This window comes from Dermacentor andersoni, chromosome 3 (genome assembly GCF_023375885.2).
Source record: "Dermacentor andersoni chromosome 3, qqDerAnde1_hic_scaffold, whole genome shotgun sequence".
NCBI classification, from domain to species: Eukaryota; Metazoa; Arthropoda; class Arachnida; order Ixodida; family Ixodidae; genus Dermacentor; species Dermacentor andersoni.
In genome coordinates, this window is record NC_092816.1 from 165,714,304 (window position 1) to 165,737,734 (window position 23,431).

At 46.6% G+C, this 23,431-nt stretch overlaps 1 protein-coding gene across 1 annotated transcript in view; it reads left to right on the forward strand.

Annotated features, from left to right (window-relative positions):
- Positions 1-10,586: 10,586 nt before the first annotated feature.
- Positions 10,587-23,431, forward strand: part of LOC126524061 (neprilysin-1-like) — a 40,971-nt gene continuing 28,126 nt past the window's right edge. Inside the window, exons 1-5 of the mRNA XM_055067185.1 lie at positions 10,587-10,658; positions 12,513-12,712; positions 13,386-13,553; positions 16,509-16,592; positions 22,918-23,045. Coding sequence (XP_054923160.1) covers positions 10,607-10,658; positions 12,513-12,712; positions 13,386-13,553; positions 16,509-16,592; positions 22,918-23,045 — 632 coding nt within the window. The 5' untranslated portion in view covers positions 10,587-10,606. The remainder of the gene's footprint in view (positions 10,659-12,512; positions 12,713-13,385; positions 13,554-16,508; positions 16,593-22,917; positions 23,046-23,431) is intronic.

The window sequence follows — 23,431 nt, forward strand, 5'->3', positions numbered from 1 at the left end:
TAGTGCGCACGTGCGTGCGCCCACGAGTTGATGCGTGTACATGTGCGAGCGTTTAAAATTATGGGTTTTACGTGCCAAAACCACGACCTGATTATGTTTGGTACTGATGCACCCTACCTACATCGATGGGACGACTGTGGTTGCCAATTCAAAATGATGAGGTCCTTTGTTTCCCGTTTTGCGCTTTGGTCAATCGGTTTGATCAAGAGACGGCACAGGCAGCTCACGTATCCTCCTGAGACCCCGCTATGGGGATTTGTCCAATATATTGGACATTCAGATATGAGGCATTACTCCTATGACAAGGCTTTCATCCTCATAAAACCGCGCTGTCCAACTTATTGGACACCTGCTTGCGCCATCTGTGCAGCATTGATGAAAATACATCGTTCCAATTCCCGCCGAAACAGTTCCACAATGACGGCATTGAGCGGCGCGGCGTTTTACGGCAGCTGCCGGAGAAGTAAGCACTGTTTCTCGTATTTCTACCTGCTTGTAGGGCATACCTTTGATTTTACATTAAAGTTAATGCAACAGCGTACGCACAGAATACGAAATTTATTCTGTTTGCGCTTTTACTTTTTTTACGCTTCCTTTGATTTCGCGTGTCGATTACGTTGGACGCTAGGGCTCAACCCGGTTATTTTGACCGCACTTTTGCGATGGCCTTGTTATGAACAGCAGGCGAGTACTGTTGGCATATAGCGGCTTGTGGAAGAAATCGCGTCTCTTTTTTTATTTAGGGGACCGCGGCCTCGCGTGTCCGATGAACTAAGCCGATAACTTTTCTTTTTTCAATTCATGGCTTGGACCCGCAAGACACCAGCTGTCGCAGGTGGTCTCGTGCAAGGGAAAAAAAAAATCGGTATCCCTCTACCAGATATTGTTCGCATGTACAACGTCAACATGGGCGGTGTTGCCAAGGCAGACCGAATGATTAGTTACTACAAGATAAAAGCACGCGTCAACGAGTGGACAATCAGAGCCATTTTTCACCTCTTCGACATTGCCCTCAAAAACTCCTGGGTGCAGTAGACGCGGGACATACGCTCCCTAAAGAAACAGCAGAAAGAAATACTCAAATATATGCAGTTCCGCCAAACTCTTGCTGAGACTCGTGGCTCAAGGGAAGAAGCAGGATGAAACGGAGGGTGAGAACGAAGCCGAGTGGCATCCCCCATCAACGCAGGCTTGACTGTCTCCTCGAGAACCCCAAGAAAAGAGCACTACCCACTGTTCAATGCTGGCAGACACTGCAAACACTGCCAGTTGCAGACTACAGGGCTGCGACATGAAAACAAAGTCCTTTTGCACCAAATGTCGGCTCTTCTGCTGCATCACCAATGAGAAAAAGGTCTTTTGAAATTGCCCACAGGAAGTGAACACGACAGCAAAATTCTCGTTGAGCAGAGGAATGCTCTTTTTATGTATTTTATTCACTACTTTGCCTTTCGAATTATTAAAATATTTTTGCACACGAGTTTGAGCGCAATGTCTGCGTTACGTCATTACGGGCGTGCTGGGTGAAAAAAGACCGGGTAGCATCCCAGTGTCCAATATATTGGACATCACACTGCGCTGCAACTATCAGGGCTATTGAAAGAATATTTAACACTTTTCACCTTCATAACCCTACTAATTTATTCTGAAAGTTTGGGGAAAATCTGTGCGCCCAAATGCATCCCGGGTCTCGGGAGGGTATAAGAAGGCTGCCAGACAGGGCTAACATTTGTACTAAGCTATTGGCAGTCTTATATAGGTTTACACTATTTTAAAAGGAAGTCATCATGATCAGCCTATTTGTATGTGCGCTGCAGGACAAAGGCCTCCCCCAACGATCTCTAATTACCCCTGTCTGGCGCTAGCTGATTCCAACTTACGCCTGCAAATTTCCTAATTTCTTCAACCCACCTAATTTTCGCCCTTCGTTGACTGCGCTTCCTTTCCTTGTAACCCTCTCTGTAACTCTAATGGTCCACAGGTGATTACCGTATGCATTATATGACCTGCCCAGATCCATTTCTTTCTCCTAATTTCAATTAAAATATTGGCTATCCCCCCTTGTTGTCTAATTCACACCACTCTCTTCCTGTGTCTTAACGTTAGGCGTAACATTTTTTATTTCATCGCTCTTTGCGTGGTCTTTAACATGTTCTCAACCTTTTTGTTAACCTCCAAGATTCTGCCCCATATGCTGGCACCGCTACAAGGCAATGATTCTACGCTTTTTTTTTAATTTACAGTGGTAAGCTGCCAGTCCAGTATTTGGTATTGCATGCCGTATGCACTCCAACCCATTTTTATGCTTCTGTAAATTTCATTTTCATGGTCAGGATCGCCTGGGAGTAATTGACCTAGATAAATGCACTCCTGTACAGACTGCAGAGGCTGACTAGCGATCATCAATTCTTGTTTCCTGGCCAGGCTATTAAACATTACCTTTGTCTTCTGCATATTAATATTCAACGCCACTCTTACGCTTTCTTGTGTAAGTTCTCTATTATTTGTTGTAATTCGTCCCCAGTATTGCTGAACAGGACAATATCATCTGCAAACCAAAAGCTGCTGAGATATTCGCCGTTTATCCTCGTTCCTAAGCTATCCCAGCCTAATTGCTTGAAAACTTCCTCTTAGCATGTAGTCAATATAATAGGAGAGATTGCATCTGCTTGCCTGACCACTTTCTTGATAGACGCTTTTGTCCTTTTCTTGTGCAGCACCAAGGTAGGTGTGGAACCTTTGTAGATTTTTCCAAAGATATTCATGCATGTCTCCTGTACTCCTTGATTGCGCAATGCCTCCATGTCTGCTGGTATCTCTACTGAATCAAATGCCTTTCATAATTCATGGAAGCCATATAAAGAGGTTGATTGTGCTGTGCAGATCTTAATTACTTGATTGATGACATGGATGCGATCCATTGTGGAATATCCCTTCCTGGAGCAAGCCTGTTCTCTTAGTAGATTGGAGTCGTGTTGCCTTGATTCTATTGGGAATTATATGGGTGAATATTTATTTCGCGAATATTAAAAAGAAAGCATATGTGAGTAAAACTCATACAAAGCACTCCGCAATGCAGCAGTACAAGGTTGCGTAATCATTGACCATTGTCACATCTGGCAGCCTTTTTTTTTATTTTCAGTGAGAAATTCGTGAGTGACAGTTACACAAGTGCAAATCCTGCTGAGGAGGATGCTACATAGTCTCGTGACCTCGCTTAGTGGCTTAGCCTATAGTGCCACGCGTTTTTTCATATTGCGCGGTCGTCGTTTTAAAATTGTGCGTCCACCGGGACTCCAACGTAATATTTCATCGTTGTTGCGCGATGCCTGTTTATTAACTAAGCCATTTATTAACGGGCTATCATGTGCCCACTACCTAATGCATGCCACTGTTGTCCCTCATTGCGCCGCCAAAATCAACCAAATGACCCCGTAGCCTGCAACTACCTTGCAGTTCCACTTCTCGCTGCCTGTTTTGATCAGAGCACACGTGATGAGACCTTACTAGGTGAGGTCTTCGACGATAGTTCCTGCGCTTGCGCCGCTGGTAGATGTAGTGAAGGTGCCGCATGTAACGGGTGGCGCTCCCGCAGTTTTACTTCAGCTGCCTCACGGCGGGCACTTGCGTTGCCAAAAGATGCAATACAATGTGACGCAATGCACTACAGTGCAATACAACAAAATACATTAGAAATTTGGTTCCAGAAACACAAGAGTTCTGATGGATACCTTAGGCTAAAAGATATGTTGGAAAGACAGCTTGATTGGGCCGATTCTCCGTCACAAGGCATACATGGTGGTTTCATGAAAAATAGTAACATTATTAGACACTAAGGATAAATTAATTACTTACACGTGCGTGCTACTCGGATTTCGGCGACTCCATGCGCCAATAATAGCGAATGCTGCCCCCTATAGACACACGAGCATTCCTGCAAGCGCAATATAAAGAGGAATGTTTAACGGATTTGGCTTTCGCTTGGCTTTTTACCCATATTCTGAGCGTATGCGATGATGTTTAATGACACATGCGACAGGCGCGTAGGTTGTTTCATGTTACAGGCGAGGGAAAGTACAAAATAAATGTTCGGGATTTATGTACCACAACCATGATATTGTGCGACACGCCATACTGTCTCACACTATGGGGGACTATGGAAAAAAATGTTTACCATCCTGCGTTCTTTGAGGATAACCCAATGCACGTTATACGGGCGTTCTTGAATTTCGCCCCGATCAAAATGCGGCCGCCGCGGCCGGCATTCGCTTCCGCGTGCTCGGGCGTATCAGTTAAATGCCAAAGCCACTAGGTCACCAAGGCGCCTGAGAGCGAAATTTGATCAAGTGAGAAGCAGGGCTACTCAGGGAATTCGCCGGCTGTGTTTATAGTTGTATCCATTCTGCGTGAGTTTGTGTCTCTGGAAGGCCTCCTTTGCAAATAAGGGGCTCACTGTGATACTCGTTCGGTGCATATTAGTATGAACCGCCCAAGTGTACCAATTGTTCTTCAAATACGGGTCCTGATCATATATATATATATATATATATATATATATATATATATATATATATATATATATATATATATATATATATATATATATATTTTACGATATCATCGAGCGATGCTCAAGAAACGGGCCGCCGCGAGAACGACGTGAAGGTGGTGGTTGCGCTTGGCGCGAGCGAGTGTCGGCCTGGCTGCCTGGCTTCAGTGTAAATAGCCTCTTCTGTCTGTCTCTTTCCACACGCAACATTCTGGTGGAGGTCAGCGATCCCCGTCCTCACCACGGAACTCAGAAGTGGACGGCACACCGAGCTTGTCACCATGCCTCCCGGTGACGCGCCCACCTCTGCAACGGCTTCGGTTTGTCCCACTGCTCCAATCGTCACGGTCGCCCCACATCGCGACCCAGGTGTGTTCTCTAGCCTGGAGGGCCAGAATGTTGACGACTGGATCAAACTCTATGAACAGGCCAGTACTAATAACAGGTGGGGCCCAATGATTATGCTCGCCAATGTCATCTTTTATCTCGGTGGCACCCCACGAGTGTGGCACCAAACGCATGACGACGAGATAACCAGTTGGGACAATTTCAAAGAGAAGCTACAGGAACTGTTCGGCGACCCTATTGGGCGCAAGGCTGCCGCGAGAAAGGCTCTTGCGTATTGTCTTCAGTCATCTACGGAGCCGTACGTTTCCTACATCCTCGACGTCTTATCTCTATGCCGCAAAGCTGACGATGCTATGTCTGAAGTAGATAAAGTGTCACATATTCTAAAAGGCATCGCCGACGACGCTTTCAATTCGCTTGTTTTCGGCAACGTCACGACTATCGACGCCATCATCAAAGAATGTCGTCGCCTTGAACAAGCTAAGAGCCGCCGTATCACACACCACATCACGCGGCTACCCAACGCTGCTACGTCGACATGTGAGGGTCGACCACGTCAGACCACCACCTGTGACGACGTGACCCGTATTGTTCGCCGCGAACTCGAGGCCACCTGTTCGCCAGCTTTCTCCACGACGCCTCTCGAACCGCCAGCAACCACCATTGCGATGATCCAGGCCGTCGTCCGACAGGAATTTGAGAACATGGGTCTGAACTCCGTGTGTTCCACGTCTCAACCCAGCGTTCCCCAGTTCTCCAGCGGCCCTCCTCGTCCTCGGCACTCCTTTTCCGCCACATCTCGACGCAACCCGTTCGATTGGCGTGCCCCTGATGACCGGCCGATCTGCTTCCACTGCTGTCGCATCGGCCACGTCGCACGTCACTGCCGCAACCGATGGCCACCACCTCCTCGGACATACACCGCCGCTTATTCCCGCACCTTTGGACCTTCCGTTCCGTATACCACCCGCCATGAATCCACTGCCGCTGATCCTCCTGCTCCGAACCTTCGGTACAGCCGCTCGCCCTCACCTCGACGCCATCAGTCTCGTTCGCCCCAACTCCGTCGCTTCTCTCCGTCGCCTATCGCCTCCCGGATCCAGCCGGAAAACTAGGCAATGCAGCTTCCGGAGGTGAAGCTGCGTTGTTGACCCTGCCCTCAAATCATCTGCTCATGTTACCCACGAACCGAAACCTTCTTGACGTTGAGGTTGACGGCTATCCTGTCATCGATACAGGAGCACATCTTTCAATTATGAGTGCGGCCTTCCGACGACGACTGAACAAGCTCCTCACCCCAGCGTCGGCACGCGTCGTCCGCGTTGCGGATGGCGGTACTGTGCCTATCATCGGCATGTGTACGGCACGCGTCAGCATCGCCGGCCGCCGCAACCCTGTCCTCTTCACCGTAATTGCTCATTGCCCCCACGACCTCATTGTCGGCCTCGAATTTCTTTCCGCACGTTCTGCTCTTATTGACTGCTCTTCCAGTACCCTTCGCCTTGAGTTGCCGATGCTCGCAGAACCTTCTGACGCACCGCACTGCCGCTTTCTTCGCCTGCAGCCAAAGTCAATAGCTTACATTGAACTGTTGTCTTTCCCACCAGTTCCTGATGGCGAGTACCTCGTCACTCCTCTGCCGGACATTCCAATAAGGTATGACGTTACAGTGCCTCACAGTATACTTAATATTACTGGGAACCGCACTCGCATGCCTGTCTGTAACTTTGGATTGGCAAACCAAATTCTACCGCAAGGTATTTGCCTTGCCACCGTTGATTGTCTCGGCTACCAATACGTGGCAGCGTTATCGACCGATGGTTCTCGCGAGCTTAGCAGGCCCCTCGCGCCAGCCTCGGGTGCCGATCCCAATATAAAGAAAATGGTTGCGACGGACCTGTCCTCGGCGCAGGCTGAAGAGCTTTGCCAAGTATTATCGTCCTACCGAGATATTTTCGACACCGACGATCGCCCTTTAGGCCAGACGCTCGCGGTCAAGCATCGGATTCTTACTGGCGATGCTACGCCTATTCACCGACGACCGTATCGAGCTTCTGCGTCGGAACGCCAAGTAATTCAATACGAAGTCAACAAAATGCTCGATAAAAACATCATTGAGCCTTCATCGAGTCCCTGGGCGTCACCTGTGGTGTTGGTTAAGAAGAAGGACGGCACGTGGCGCTTCTGTGTAGACTACCGTCATCTGAACCGCATTACAAAGAAGGACGTCTACACGCTCCGGCGTATAGACGACGCCCTTGACTGCCTGCATGGTTCCAGCTATTTCTCGTATAGTGATCTTCGTTCGGGATACTGGCAGATTGTTGTTGACGATATGGGCAGAGGAAAAACCGCGTTCATCACGCCTGATGGCCTATACCAAGTTAAAGTAATGCCGTTTGGATTATGCAACGCCCCTGCCACCTTCTAGCGTATGATGGACTCCTTGCTCCAGGGTTTCAAATGGTCCACATGCCTCTGCTACCTCGACGACGTCATCGTCTTCTCGCCAACGTTCGACACTCACCTTGAACGTCTAAGAGCTATACTTGATGTATTTCGAAAGGCGAAGCTGCAACTTAACTCGTCCAAATGTCGTTTTGGCCACCGGCACATTACTCTTCTGGGCCATCTCGTTGACGCTTCCGGAGCATAACCTGATCCCGACAAAACTCGCGCTGTCAGAGAGTTTCCGGTTCCGAAGACAGCCGCAGACGTTTGAAGTTTTGTAGGGCTATGCTCGTACTTTCGTCGTTTTATTCAAGATTTTGCGGCAATTGCTAGACCCCTCACTAATCTGTTGAAGAAAGGCGTACGATTCTCGTGGGGTACTGCAGAAGCCGCCGCCTTCTCTCGTCTCGTTAGTCTTCTCTCTTTACCACCCATTCTCGCCCACTTCGACCCTGATGCCCCTACAGAATTGCACACAGATGCCAGCGGTCATGGCGTAGGTGCCGTCTTAGCCCAGCGTCAGCGTGGCCAGGATCGCGTTATTGCTTATGCGAGCCGCCTCCTCACACCATCGGAGCGCAACTATTCCATTACGGAACGAGAATGCCTTGCTGTATTCTGGGCGGTTGCGAAGTTCCGTCCTTACCTTTACGGTCGCCCTTTTTCCGTAGTCACTGACCATCATGCTCTCTGCTGGCTCTCTTCGCTAAAGGATCCTACAGGCCGGCTTGGTCGATGGGCTTTGAGGCTACAAGAATTTTCATATTCCGTGGTGTACAAGTCTGGCCGCCTGCACAATGACGCTGACAGCTTGTCGCGTGACCCTGATGACGACTCTGACTCCTCTAATATTGCCAGTGCTTCTTGCGTATTCTCTGTATCACAGCTGCTTCATTTCGCCGACTAGCAACGCTGTGACGCCTACATCAGAGCGCTGATCGACCGTTTTGAGCCTCTCCGGCCGATGCTACTCTACGCCTCTTCGTCCTCCGCGACGGTACTCTGTACCGTCGTAACCTTCATCCGGACGGCTCTGATTTCCTACTTGTAAAACCTAAACACCTCCGCTCCACCGTTATAGAAGAGCTCCACGACGCACCAACGGCAGGACATCGCGGCGTATCTCGAACCTATGACCGTGTACGTCGCCGTTTTTTCTGGCCGGGTCTTGCCCGTTCCGTACGACGTTACGTCGCCGCTTGTGAAGTTTGCCAACGACGCAAGAAACCTTCCCAGCTCCCCGCTGGTTACCTGCAGCCGCTCGACATTCCTGCCGAGCCCTTTCATCGTGTAGGCTTAGACCTTCTCGGCCCATTTCCCGAATCTACGTCAGGGAACAAGTGGGTTGCAGTCGCGGTGCACTACGCGACCCGCTACGCCGTAACCCGTGCTCTTCCAACCAGTTGCGCAACTGATGTTGCGGACTTCCTCCTACATGATATTATTTTGATGCATGGTGCTCCGCGTCAATTGCTAACAGACCGTGGCCGTACGTTTTTGGCCAAACTCATCGACGACATCATGCGTGCCTGCTCAATACGGCATAAATTTACCACCTCCTACCATCCCCAAACGAACGGCCTCACTAAGCGCTTGAACCGCACCCTTACAGACATGCTATCCAAATACGTTTCCGACGACCACCGTGACTGGGACCTGGCTCTACTTTACATTACCTTTGCATACAACTCTTCCCGTCTCGAAACTGCCGGCTTTTCCCCGTTTCACCTCTTGTATGGCCGCGAACCAACGCTACCACTGGACACTGTGCTTTCGTCCCCCACAGCTTCAACTAGCGATTATGCCCGTGATGCAATTGCCCATGCTGACCACGCTCGCCAACTTGCGCGCGCTCGTCTACAAGTGTCTCAAGACAAGCAGAAGCAATGCTACGACCTCCGTCACCGTGATGTCCATATTCTGCCCGGCAGCCTCGTTTTGCTTTGGTCGCCTTCGCGTACAGTTGGCCTATGTGAAAAACTCCTTTCTTGTTACACAGGTTCATATCGCGTGCTCCGCAAAGTGACCGATGTTACCTATGAAATCGTTCTAGCCACGCCCACTACGTCCTCCGCTGTGACAACCAGTGGCATTATCCTCGTCGCTCGACTCAAGCCCTACACCTCTCCACGCGCCTTGGATATTTAACAGCACCGTGACAGTGCTTTTGCCGCCGGGGGGGGGGGGGGGGGGGTGTAGTATTACGATATCATCGAGCGTTGCTCTAGGAACGAGCCGCCGCGAGAACGACGATGAAGTTGGTGGGTGCGCTTGGCGCGAGGGAGTGTCGGCCTGGCTGCCTGGCTCCAGTGGAAATAGCCTGTAAATAGCCTCTTCTGTCTGTGTCTTTCCACACGCAACAGTATATATATATATATATATATATATATATATATATATATATATATATATATATATATATATATTGCCAACTCAAAATATTGTGTTCCCAGTTGCTATCTCCGGCTTGCCTTCTTTGTCCATCATATCCGCATTAGTTGAACCCAAAGGAACGGATAACTTTTGCTTGTTTTTCTGGTCCTTTACATCGGAAACAATTTACAGCGCAACACATACTGATAATATTACACTTGGGACTTGAGCAGTAATTTCGTCTAACTTATTTACCTCTGATAAAGACAGCGATTGTTAAAGATCAATAGCATCACTGTGCGGGGATTCACATCTCAGGGCTGAAAAAGAATCGACGAATAAATAAATAAATAAATAAATAAATAAAGCTGGCTCATGGTAGTTCAAATGTTATCTGTAAAGCTGACTGTTACGTTAGAACAAAGGCTTACATGTCTTTACATCAGCGCTCACGGTAACAGTGTTTCAATTAAGGATTGAAGAAAGTTACTTGGACGTAAACAAGCAATGGCAACTCGCGCAATTGAATTGCGTAAGAACTTCACTAGTGAAGCGTTCTTGAATAATGTGCTCACTGTGTTAAAGAGTGATCCGTGCGGCCTGTTTCTCGACATAAAGATTGTAACAGCGCAAACACATGCAACCACAAAGTACCAAGGACGAGACACAGCGCTTGTGTCTCGTCCTTGGTACTTCGTGGTTGCATGTGTTTGCGCTGTTACAATTTTTATGTCAAGTATGCACCAACTCGCCCAGTGGCCGTACATCGAAGTCGAATGTTTGCCTCCTTGATAAACTATCTTGCATAAGATTTAGCCTACTCCTATGCAATATTTTTTTCCAGCCGAAACTACAGGGCCGGTGAGTGCGGAGACACCGCACAACATGTCCATCATCAAGAAGCTGGTCAACTTCATACGAGGCTGCGAACAGAAAGGTGACTACCAGTTGTCGCATAAATGTCACCGTATAGGCCTGCTTATCTCGGCATGGATCACTTATAGTGATACTAGTAACAATACTAATAATCTTTACCCATCTTTAAGAAACAACCTCTCCTTAGCTGATATCTACCATTCTCAGTTAGGCATTGAGTGTTCCCTCGCTTCAGGTTGTCGATTGACCTCCTAACCTAGTTTTTGCCCCAATTATTAGGACAAGTAGAGAAAAGCAGTTCAGCCCTGTAACATCCTCTGAACAGGGCTAGTGTAAACAAAAATTTCTTTTCACTCGAATCGATTCTTTGGTTTTATCGGATTAGCATTCTTAGGCGACCTCACGCACTTTCGTGAGTGTCTGTCTGTCTATTGTGGCTCTAACCGTTTTTCCGCCAACCTCGATCACTTGGCAGTCCGTGGTCTAATGGGGATCGGGCTGTTGTGCTGAGCAAGGTGCTAAACCAACCGCCGGGGCAACTTAGGTGGGTAGGTATGTGACACCATGTAGTTGTGCACCTCTTTCCAACGAACAACTTTCACGCCGACATGGGTCACTTGAGGGGGGGGAGGGGCGGAGCTCTGTATGCGGCACTGGGTATTTGCCACTCTTCAAATAATTTCTTTAATGCAGACATAAAGCTCATACAGGGTATACGCCACCATGTGGTATGTGGCACTTCAATGAACCTCTTCGATACGAACTTGGGGCATGTGCCAGTCTGCAGGTACATTTATTCTACTTCCAGTTAATAGAGGTTAGGTGTGTGCGTCAAAGACGTTTAATGAAGGTCTTTTGCGGCAACATTGTAACTAGGTATGCGCCATTGGGAAATTTCTGTTCTTGGATGACAAAAAGCGGCATATAAGTTTCCCCAATGTCCGGCTGAATGGAACCCGCGCCGAGCGCAGAATTCACGGCGGCGCCTCTAGATGGCGCGACATTAGCAGTGAGAAGAGCGGAAGAGGAGCCCAGCCGCATTTCGACCGGCGAAATGTACCATTAGTAAGCCATTCAAATTTTTACCGTGGTCGGTGATATCAAGCACACATCAGAGCAGCTCGACGCTTTAGCAAGCTCCGCCGGAAAGGCAATGTGTATGTAGCCCTTTTCAATAGGACGACTTTCACTCCAACGCTTTAGCGAGCTGCGCCACGAATGCTCCAGAGGTATGTGCCACTCTTCAATGAACCTCTCGCCAGCTTGGGGTCACTGAGCATGTGCCACTGGTTGCAGGACCAGCGTTCGCACGCGCTGGCGCGCCGCGCATCACGTTTAGGAGGCCACGCGCACTGTTCTCGACAGCGTCACTAAACGGCGCAGCCTGTTCAGAAGGAAGCGGGAAGGCTGCCTGCTTCACGACGTGTTTCTCAGCGTTTTCACTCACCGGAGCGCCATGTATTTCGGAGTCCACCCGCAGACTTCGTGGCAGTGCCACTTTATGGCGCTGAACCTTCTTAGGGAAGCGCGAGACATGAGTCCCACTGTGTTACGTGCATCCTACCTAACGCGCTTCGACAGTGGCATTACGTTGTGCCGCTGTATTTTTTCATGCAAAAAAAAAAATCTGGGGTTTTATGTGCCAGAAACACGATATGATTTTGAGGCACGCCGTAGTGGGGGACTCCGGAATAATTTTGACCACCAGGGCTTCTTTAACGCCCAATGCACAGCACAAGAGTGTTTTTGCAATTCGCCCTCATTGAAATGGGGCTGCCGCGGTCGGGGTTTCATCCGACCCCACTGGTTTACCAGCGCAACATCAATTCCACTGCCTGAAAGTGCGCGAAGTACCTTAAGAATCCTAACGCAACAAAGCCGTCACCCAGAGCGCATGCTAACGGAATGTCTCCAGAGAGTATGGTGGACGTCGGCGTGCGGCCCCTTAAACGTGTGCTCGCCGACCTGAGCCTTCGGACGTGGCCCAGCGTGCGGGCCACCGAACCCGCTGTCGAGTTGGTGGCAGGACTCGTCGCAAGGGCGCTGGGCGAGTCCACCGTCTTCTCGGTCTCGTACGGACCCGACCTGGCAAACCGTTCCCGCAACATCATCACGGTGAGGGGGGATGACGCGGCTTCTATTGTCACGCTCATTACGGTTCCCTAAGACTACGGCGTGTTCAGAGTTGCAAGTGGTGTTCCTGTATTATTTGTTCCTATATTATGAGCGGTATTGTTAAAAAACGCCGGAGGTTGTACGACAAGCAACAGCACTTCTCCTAGCATGCCTGAGAAATATTTATTCAGCTTGTGCTGAGTTACATTCTACCAAAGCAATTATTCGAACACCTTACGCATTACACCACTTTTAAAAAGCTGTGAAATCATACGTATGACGATCACCGAGAAGAGGGAAAGAAATCCCAAGGGAGTAGTTATGACTTGCGGAATCATTTTTCTCTCAGCGTGCCTGACAGGTTCCTGCCGTTTTGATGTGCAATAATGAGCGCCTATATTGTCTTGGGGCTTTATTTTGCTCATCAGCACAGCAGCCAGTAACTGGTGAAGGCACGACGAAATCCGCAATGGCGATATTGAACACATCGCGAAAGGGAAACATTACATTTACCAATTCTTATTTAATATATGAAGATCTAGATCGGTTAGTGTTGTGAAAGTTAAATCGTATTCCATAATCTCACTGAACAAGTTACACTACTGCCGTAGCTTCCCAGGGGTAATTAAGTAGCCGCTGTTTATTTATGTCTCACTGCCTTTGCGTGACGCAGGTGGACCAACCCACGCTGTCTATCCGCCGAGGCCACCTGCTGGGCAACCCGCGCAACCTGGAGTCGTATCGCATTATCGTCAAGCAAGCCATGGCGCTCACCAAGCCGCAAGAGCAGCTCGACGGACTCGCTGGTGACGTCATGAACCTGGTGCACCGCATCGCCAGGGTAGGCGTGGATAACATGTTTCGTTCTACCTATAGAAGCCTACCGGCTAGAAACGCCAGTGAGGTGGAATGAAATGTGGACACTCAGTTTGTACCACTGCAGCTACCCTACTCCGAGGTGTGACCTCGTTTTAAATGTGTAATGTGCGCACGGTTCCCCAATCAAATAATATGAACCGTCTGGCTCACCCGTATGGGGTTGTGCAGGAACGCGATATATCCCTGGGGAAGGAGCTCGTTCAGGCAATGACCGTAATTAGCGATCCATTGCGATTGCGATCTATTGCGATCCATGAGCGATCCATTGCGTTCTGTCATGATTGGGTTGGATGTTGATGGAAAATTGCACAAGTGCTAAAGAAAATATTAGTTGGTCTCTTTTTCGGAGGAATTGGTCATAACGCGAAAGTGAAACGTGTGTTCTAGGAAGCAGTGGCAGCTTTGTTGCACGTACACAAATACTAGTCCAGCAGTGCAAACTCACTTATTAATTAGTTTCACATAAATAATCAGGGTACTCACAGCGATAGCAATCTCCCAAGGCGTAGGCTGCTGCGTAGTGTAAATACCAACCCATAGGCTACCAAGCGTCAAAGGTATATGGAGGCAACGGTTAGGAAGGTATGCGGCGGAAGTATGTCGTTTGAGCTCGGGCAGAAAGCGGGCGGGCGCTCATTAGACTTGTTCATGTTACAGAAAGAAAGTAAGCGTATAGAATTACAATTACTTCATTCAAAAATATAACTTTTTAGCGCTACCACTTGCTGTCCCAAGAAAGTGATCGAGGAATTACACTACAGTAATTGATTACTTCTACGTTACTTTCCTCCGCACGTTTGATAACAGTATGCAGATTCAGTAAACAGAACCAACCGGCGTGGCACTTTCAGTGCGTCCTCTGCCGCCTTTCATAAATTGCGGATCGGCATTATCCTTTGCCTTAGATTTTTTTACATCATCATGGACTTTTTTCTTGAAAATATACCAGCAAGGACACTGAAAGCTTGCTTAAGGAAGAAAAGATAGAAATTAAGGAAGGTAAACGAATTCGTTCGCTCGATGTGCGTCCTGGGGGAAGGGGGACGGTGTTTTAACGCGTATACACGGATCTAGCGCACAGGATTGTGTTCGTCCAGAATCGGTTTCTTCTACGACGCGCAGCGCTTCCTTATTGCTAGCACTTGAGAGAAGACGCTTCCGGTTGGGCCCATGAAAAGCTAAAAAAATCGTCCGTTTGTGGTTTCCTGGCTGTAGCGTCCTCTCTGGCTTTTGCTATAGGGACATAACATCACCTGTTCAATTCATGAGCGAACATCTGATGGAGCATTTGGATGAGGAAGCCAATACTGAGCCCCCGGGTTTGGCTGTCTGAACATGTGCATTCGCGAGGCTTCTGCTTGGCTCGATATCGAGAGTTCAGCTGTAGTTTCTTTCTAAATTCAGGTTGTCGAAGCTCCATCGTTTGATACAGCTTGTGTGGTCAATAAATTGACAGGCCACATGTAATTAACTTACTGAAAAAAGCAATTGAATTGCAGCGAGCGCATTACCTAGTAAACAAAGTAATTGTTAAGTTAGATAATTACCAAAAAGCCTAATTGATTACAAGCAGTTGATAACGTGTAGTTCGTTACATGCAAATCTGGCGCTCATACGCATGTCCAAAGGTGAGCAGACGCGGCCAGGTGGTGCGAGCTGCCGTGACGTCACCTTGCGGTGACGGTTGTCGTGGATTGGCTTCGAAAAAGAACCAGTAACGCCGTCTCCGGTAGGCGTCGACTGAGTTGGGCCGTAACAGACACTTGCAAACACTACGACATTTACTACCCTTATAGGTGATCAGGTTGCCGGCCTTGTTTTCTACGGAATCATTCAGGGGTGAAACGATGCCAAAATATCCTCATCGCAACTTCATCTAAAGCACAACTGCTTTCACAAAGCAAACCTTTGTAGCGTTTCTATGCCCGCTTACGTAATTATTAGACAGCCAAAACGGCAAAGTATCGTCGTCGGGAAGGCCAGGAAATCTGAAGGATGAAAAGTGCATCACAAGCGCAAATGAGGCAAATTTTCCTGCATGGTATATAAAAATTCGTAAAATACGAAAAGCAAGGAGAATTGAATATGATATATGAGCGGTCACATATCTTTTGCAGGCGATTTAATCGATTGATTTACCAGGCCAGTAAGGTAAGTTTTCGGAGCCTAAATAATGAGTGGAGAACTTTGTCCGCCATTCTTTCCTTAGGACGTATTCGGAAATTATTATATCAAAATCACGGTCTAAGGAGCCTGCTTTTATTGTTTCGTTTATTTGTTCGTTGTTTGTTCGTTTGTTTACTTATTTAACACCTGAGCATGTTGAATAAAGAAAGAAACAAAAAGGGGGTAGCTGTAGAATTCGATATATATTAAGTACAGAGAATACACCTCAGTCACCTGTGTCGCTCCCTAACGAGACAATTCACGCGTTTCCCATGTGTTTTAACGGTACAGTCTGGTAACTAGCCTACAACTACAGCTTCCTTTTGAGCACCAAGCATCTTTCGAGCTACAGTTGTACTTGCGCCACCATTCATACGACTTGGAAGGGTGGTATGTGGGCTTAGGTAGAAGAGTCATTTTGATGTTACTTTAATCAACCCGACAGCGCAATAATAAACGCAGGTGCTTTGCATTTCCTAGCGCATCGTTTTTGAGCCTACGACATTTGCGCTCTGAAAATATTGGCGCGGTGTTTTTTGTCGAGAAAGCCTTTTCTCATGACCGGTCTTGAACATTCCGCATTCAGAAAGAGCTGATCTGTTAACACCGAAAATGGTAGCGTCAAATTGCCCCTACGGCGGATTCTGCCTTTGCTGAGCAGAGTGAGGCACAGAGACTTCCAGATCACAATTTGAATTTCCGTTTCGTTGTTTTTCCCTTTATTGACTGTCGTTACTTTTTATTTGTGCAGTCAACAAAGACTACGAAAGAACGCATGAAAATCGGCTCTCACTTTCTCCGTGAACGACTGGACAGCCTTCAAGCGAAAACGAGGGTATGTAACGAACGCATTGTGGTCCGTTATACGATTTGATTGGCACTCTTTCACACACACTTGAATCTTAGAGGCGACAATCCCTTTGTTTGTACGGCCATGCGCTCCCATATTGCACGCACGTAATGGCCTTTGCATGTGCCCAATCAGTGAAATTCACATCTTAAGACCCGACCCTCACCAGGTCATTTTGAGCTGACAATCTCAGTGCATACAATGCACGCTAACGACCTTATCTGCAAAGTGTTACACCGCTACGCACCACGGAAACAGCTGAAATTTGAACCCAAACGCCATGCGTCCTTCTCGGGGGCGCCGCGCTTCCAGGTGCACCTACGTAATTCGCAGTGCCGTACCGTCAGCCACAGTAGCACATGGCATTGAGAATTATTCGAGGCAATTGCAGTTATTTCTTTCATCTGTTGTTTCAGAGGACGAATTAATGTTTAGATAAATAAAAAGCATACAAACCGAATATGTGCGTGTGCTTGTTTTACTTTGTACTTTAGCAAAAAGGGAGCACTTCCGTTTGCTCTGCTTGTTCCCACGTCGTGCATATGCGCGTGCAAAGAAGGAAACTATGACCTTTTCTACCCTGTTCCAGTGCGCGATCATGGTTTTTCATCCGCTCGCGTCTACATTAGCTTTCATGAGGCACTTACTAATCATATTGCTGGTGTTTTACTAACATTACAACGGCGCGGTTCATCGCGTGAAGGATCCATGAACCTGGCCAGCCTCTCCAGACGTGCGCACACAGGGATCCATTTCGCAGAAGCAGCCAGACGACAACGCAGCTGTTCTCGTGCTCCGCTCGCAAGATCGTGCAAAGAGCGAAACGAAGCAAACGCAATAGCTCACGGGCATGCAGCGCGACCGTCACCGCGAGTGCACGACCCGCAGTAAAAACACGAGAAAGAAATGTAAAAATAGAAGTCGGGGACCGTGACGTGTACGTGACACAGTCCTCCGGCTGCAATATGGGAGAACGCAGGGAAGGAACTTCGCTTCCGGAGGCTAGACGGCGCATATGTCGGGCGTGCAAATATTGGCCGTGAATCTTCCCTTTTGAAAACGTGCCTTCCCGACACTTCGAAAATTTCTATCTCTGTTGAAAATGAACCAATCTGAAATATTATCCCGGTAGAATGCTCCTATAGATGGCGCGTTGTGGTTTTTCAACGTATAAGCGAAAATTTGCTATGTGGCCTAGTGAGGTGCCTTTTAAGTGGAAGCTTTAGCTCAAGCTGAACTCCGATTCCGCTTATTCAAATACACGAAAACCGAAGAGACACTTTTCTGAGTTATCTCTTGGCTGGTTTTATAGAAAAATTGTTGCATTTAAGAGAAAAATTTACATTCCAGTGACGGGTGTTAGTAAAATTTGTGTTAAGGGCCTGCATTCTTTAAAAGGAGCCTTCCTTTAAATTTTAATTTGGAATTATATAGAAGCCTGAAGATTACAAATTCGTAGCTCCGCACCAAAAGCAGATGCCCTCGTTTTGTAAACTGCATCTGTTATGACATCTAAAGCGCATAAATGCTATTGATAACCTATGTCTTGCGTGAATGTGTTACGTTGTTTAGAAGAAGTTAGCAAAAAAGAAGTTTGCAAAAAATCTTACATCTTATTAATGCAATCGAGAGCCATGTATTATACATCAATTTTGCCCGCTTAATACGTATGGTTAGATCGGGTTTCAGAATGGTGACATCGTTTTTTCAGTGCTGCGTTAGAGTTGAAAACTTTATAGTTTTGTTTTCTGATAATTTGCGAGTTTGAACATTTTATAATGAAAATATTGACGGCAATCAGTTACTAGGTTTTATTTTTTATTTTTTTCGTTTAAATGTAGCAAGCCTCATCAAATTTGGTGACGTGGTTGCCGAGAAAAACCATTCATCCTTTCTCGTGTATATATATCGGAGGCCATGAGCCAGAACTTCCGTTTTTGAAGCACAAAAATGGCAATTGCTAAATCCTATGCAACATATAGATTCCATTATATCACCTGCTGCGATACAACTGGCTGACCACTTGGGTGGTTAATAACAGTATGATCGGTATACACCCCTTATTGTGAAATTTAGCACATTTAAGTAAAAAGAACTGGTTTTCATGCTGGGGCCATTCTGCTGTTACAGAAAGTTTCCTTTAGAAAAAATATTTCGTCAGCTACATGTCAAGCCTGTCAACAGCTCGCCGATTTTGCCGAGGGTCTTCCCACTTCCCAGTATTACACTTACGACATGATAAACTATTCTTGAAGAACATCACTTGAATCTATTACAGTCCATCTGACAACATCCAGGACATAAGTTGCAAAATATTCAACTCATGCTTCCAGCAATGCAGATATAGCATTGTAGCACTGCAATGCAATAACAGAAATACGCAGTCATAGCATTGCCACTTTAAAGCGGCACCATTCATGCTAATTTGCGAGATGTTACGGTGCTTTAGTGTCACCCGTTCTTGTTAGTGCAGGGGGCATCGTGTACTAGCGCAATCGTCCTCATTGACGAATCTCGTCAAACAGCGTAGACCTAATCTTCTTGATTGAAATATGGGTGAGCACAAAAATATATGGTGTAGTGAAATACTGTATGGTCAAAATATTTTCCCGCGTGTATCTCTGCGACAGAGAAAACAAACAGGGCTCAATCCTTTGCTTGCGCTTTCGATGGGGATATTGCATCTTTCTTCACAGGCGTAGCTTCTAATCAGAAAATCGTATGGACTTGGGTCACTTCGAGAAACGCAGTTAATTTTAGGTCCTCCAACCATCCTCCAAACGCTCCTATAATATTTGTCGATGAGCTTCATGACGTCATCAGCAGCTTTGTATTGTTGGGCAATTTTGATTTTCCGAACACCATTTTCCACACCACTTATTATGTCATATCGCCGTCCTCATGAAATTTCTAAATTGTTTTAACGTCACTCGCGATTTCATTTCACTCAGCTCTTAACAAGGCCAACTAGACTAATTGCGCTGCACACTCTCCTAAAACTTTCGATTTGTTACCAACGGCTCACCCTGAAATTCTGTCTGTAGAATCCCTTTACTGCCGTGTCTCTAATTTGATGTAAATGTTTCCACGTGCCCGCGTGATCCAACAAAATGTAAAGTGTTTCGCGTTCACAATAGGGCGTTTAAATTGAAGCATACGTGAATTTGTTAATGAACAGCTGTATTCTTCGTATATTTTAAAAATATTTATTTGACTTTGATCACCACTCTATACAATTTGTTTTGCTGAAACAATTACAACGTTATTATCACATGTGCACCTGCGAGGAATATGGGAAGTAACGCTGGAACATGATGGCACAACCGTACGTTCACTCGCCCTTCAAATAAAAAAAAAAACGCCCTAGTTTGTCTGGATAAACCGCAAAAAGCAGATGCTCGCGGGGATGCGTAATTTGGGGTAACAACAGAATATATTAGTGCTCCTTGCTCTGATAAAGAAGACTTATTGAACAAACCATTACCTAATAAGCTGCCAAATAACTTAAAGATATTCTGGCTCACCGTAAACATCAACCTTACCCGCGATATAATGAATTTGGAGAGCCATTTGTGACAACTTACTGATTGGCCGACTAGTTTTTAACCTTGGTTTTTTATGCTATTATGTGTTCGTCAATCATCGAAGTTCTCACTGCTCAGGCTTCAAGCATCGATTTCTATCCAATTTTTCCCGTTCCCCTTGATCCTGGTATTGCATTTCGAACATAATTGTTTTGCTAAAATTGCTTTCTTCATGAGTACCAGACAACGTCAACGCAAAATTCTTGAAACAAATACAGATAGGTTTCTACAATTTTTGGCAAAAGCTTTTAAGCAATCCTTAGACAATTATACGTTGCCCCATCCATCGAAAACGAGTGAAATGTTTCCGTTCTATGGATTAAATCGGGTAACGCTTTCCTCTCTAAACCGCAGACCCATTACTTTTACCTAGCATACCCTGCAAACAACATTCTTGGGTATATTCTGAGATTGAGTGCTTTCAGCAAATTAGCGCAACATTACATCCGACGCTCGTTTTCCTGGGAAATAAAGCTGCTGCTTCTCACGTGTTCACTCCAGGGTATATACACTATAGACCGAAGTTCTCGCATTCACAGGATATTTTCTCAATTTGTCTCAGGCATTATACGAAGTAAATTGGAAAGTAGCAATGTATAAAATTTTGTTACTTAATTTCGACTCTAATCTGCTGCTTTGGCAGATTAGGGTTCGTTGAATTAATCTGACTTTATTGTTAATGCGAAGGCAATATATGGTTCATATGAAGCGGAAAATTCGGCGTGGCCTGAAAAGGTACAAAAAGTCACGTGGTCACAGACACGTGCTCGTGACACTGCTCGCGCGTTCGTTGTCGTCGTCTTCCACAGCTGGCTCCAAAGCCACTCATCGTTGTGAATGATCCCATACTGCCACTAACTCTGCGCAGGCGTTCACGACACTGGCCCGCGCCACTCGGTGCGGTGAACTCCGTGAGTTCTGTCGTGCGCTCCGATGGAATAACCTTCCACGGGGTTGGTGCAAACAGTCACGTGGTCACAGAGATACACCGCGCCTGTGGCCTGCCTATATATCGCGCAGCGCGCCGCGGTGCTCCCAATCGGTTCATTCTGGTGGACGAGCATTCGACTTCTATTTCTCAGTCAGTAGCTGGCTCCTTTGGACGTCCCACTAAGTACGCGAACGAGGCTGAGGCACATGATGCTAGAAATTGCACTAGGCAACATTATAACAACACCATTGCGTTTCGTAAAACGGCCCGTTAACGGGAAGACGTCGCAGTGCTCTCGCATTGGTCCACGTAGGGGTACAAAAAGCCCTTGAGTTTTGGTTTAGTGGCCATTATATATATATATATATATATATATATATATATGGTGCCATATTATCAGAAGCCACTAAACAATGACACCAAGGACAACGTGGAGGAAATTACTTCTACTATTTTATTTAATTATAGAAATGATAAATAAATGGAAACGAAAGTGGATGAAAAGAACATCTGACTGCAGGTGGTCGTGGGATGCGAATACGCTGGTTTCTGACACATCTGCGGCAAGTTCTTTTTATTGCCATTTCTCTTGTCGGCGTTGCCGTGATGTTTCGTATAAAGTCTGAGGGCGATAACATCGTCGCCGAGCATCGCATACTGTATGTGCGAGTGAAAGCGTGCAAGGGTGAGCCGATGATGGCTGTGCAGTTTCGCGCGCGGCCACCGGGGAGGAAAGAGAGAAGGGGTGTGTTCTACTCTGGCGGCTCCTTCGTATGGCGCGATCGCGAGAGCGCTATCTTGAAAGCGATCTGCGATGGCGACAGAGTGCGCGGAGTGCTGATAGCTTAGCGTGCGTTGTGTTTTCACCGCTTAGTTCGCGTTGAAGCGAGAGGCAGCACGAATGTAAAATTTTCACTGCCGCTACCGTACTTCCTGCCTCTAGTGTTTCTCACAGCGAGCGATGTGTTCACGTTTGCTTGGGCGCTCCTGTCACCATGCTTGTTACTTTAATTGGTAAGCGAATGTTTACATGTTTATACGGCCGATAAAATTAGTATCCTTATTTTGTATAGCTGTTTACTAATTTTCTATAACAATCGATGCTGAGCCTTTTGCGGGAAACTGGGACTTTCTTGATCTATTTTCAATTCCATTTATTTATCATTTGCTTAATCCAATTAAGAACTGCAAGTAGTTTCCCTATGCTGTCCTTGTTATTGTTTGTTGGCTTCCCACTGTAAGGCTAATAAAAATCGGCACCCTCGGTTTCTTTTTTCCTCCTTTACACACACACACGTGTGTGTGTGTGTGTGTGTGTGTGTGTGTGTGTGTGTGTGTGTGTGTGTGTGTGTGTGTGTGTGTGTGTGTGCGTGTATTACTCTTGAAATATTCACCTAATGTCCTTCGATTGTGCCAAACAGCAAATTCGAGAAGATTTATTTGTAGTGTGGCGCTCGTTGTGCGAATTGTTAAGCGTTGACTAAGTAAAATTGGCAGAGCCTCTTTTTCTCCAAGTACCCCGATATCTAGTTGGTTATGGTGGGCTGATGCCAATTATTGAAGTATACGGCCTTCAGATTGGATTGTTTCTTTGACTTTATATCAAAGGCGGCTCCAAAAGTCTTTCTAAGACACAGCCCATAGACGGAAATCGGTCGAAAAGTACAACAGACATATAAAACTCTTGAATTTATTTTCAATCTTAATTATTTTTCGGTTCTGTTGATTTTTAAATAGCCGAAAGCTATTGTTTTTTATACTAGCTTTGTTCTCAGCTGCAATCTGTTTCTCGCAGTGGCACTGGGCAAAGTTTCTCAACACCGTCTTCGATGGAGTGACCAACGTTAACGACATGCATTACATTCGAGTCAAGACCCCTTTCTACGTGGGTCACATGTCACGCATTCTCAACACTGTCTCGAGGTAAACAATTTTTCCACACTCTGCACCACAGTGCTAGAATTCTAACACCGTGCTCTGCACTTTAAGGCACACATTTCTGCGACCCGGGTATAGTATAATTTTTGGCGACTTCACGACCCGTACATTGGTCCGTACATTCACTGTCATATTTAACCGCAAGACGCCTTAATCTCAGCTTGGTTTCTGCCAAAATGGTGGTCAGTGCACTACGTCAAAACGAGGGACAAAAAAAAAAAAGAATGTAGCAAAGACACCCTCTGAGTTCCTTTTTTTTTGTCACACGTTATGCGTAGTACGCTGGGCGCCGTTATGACTGAACTGTTCCAACTCGCCCAAATCGCCAATCGTTTCTGCGAAGGCTTCACTGTCAACAAATGTCGCATTAC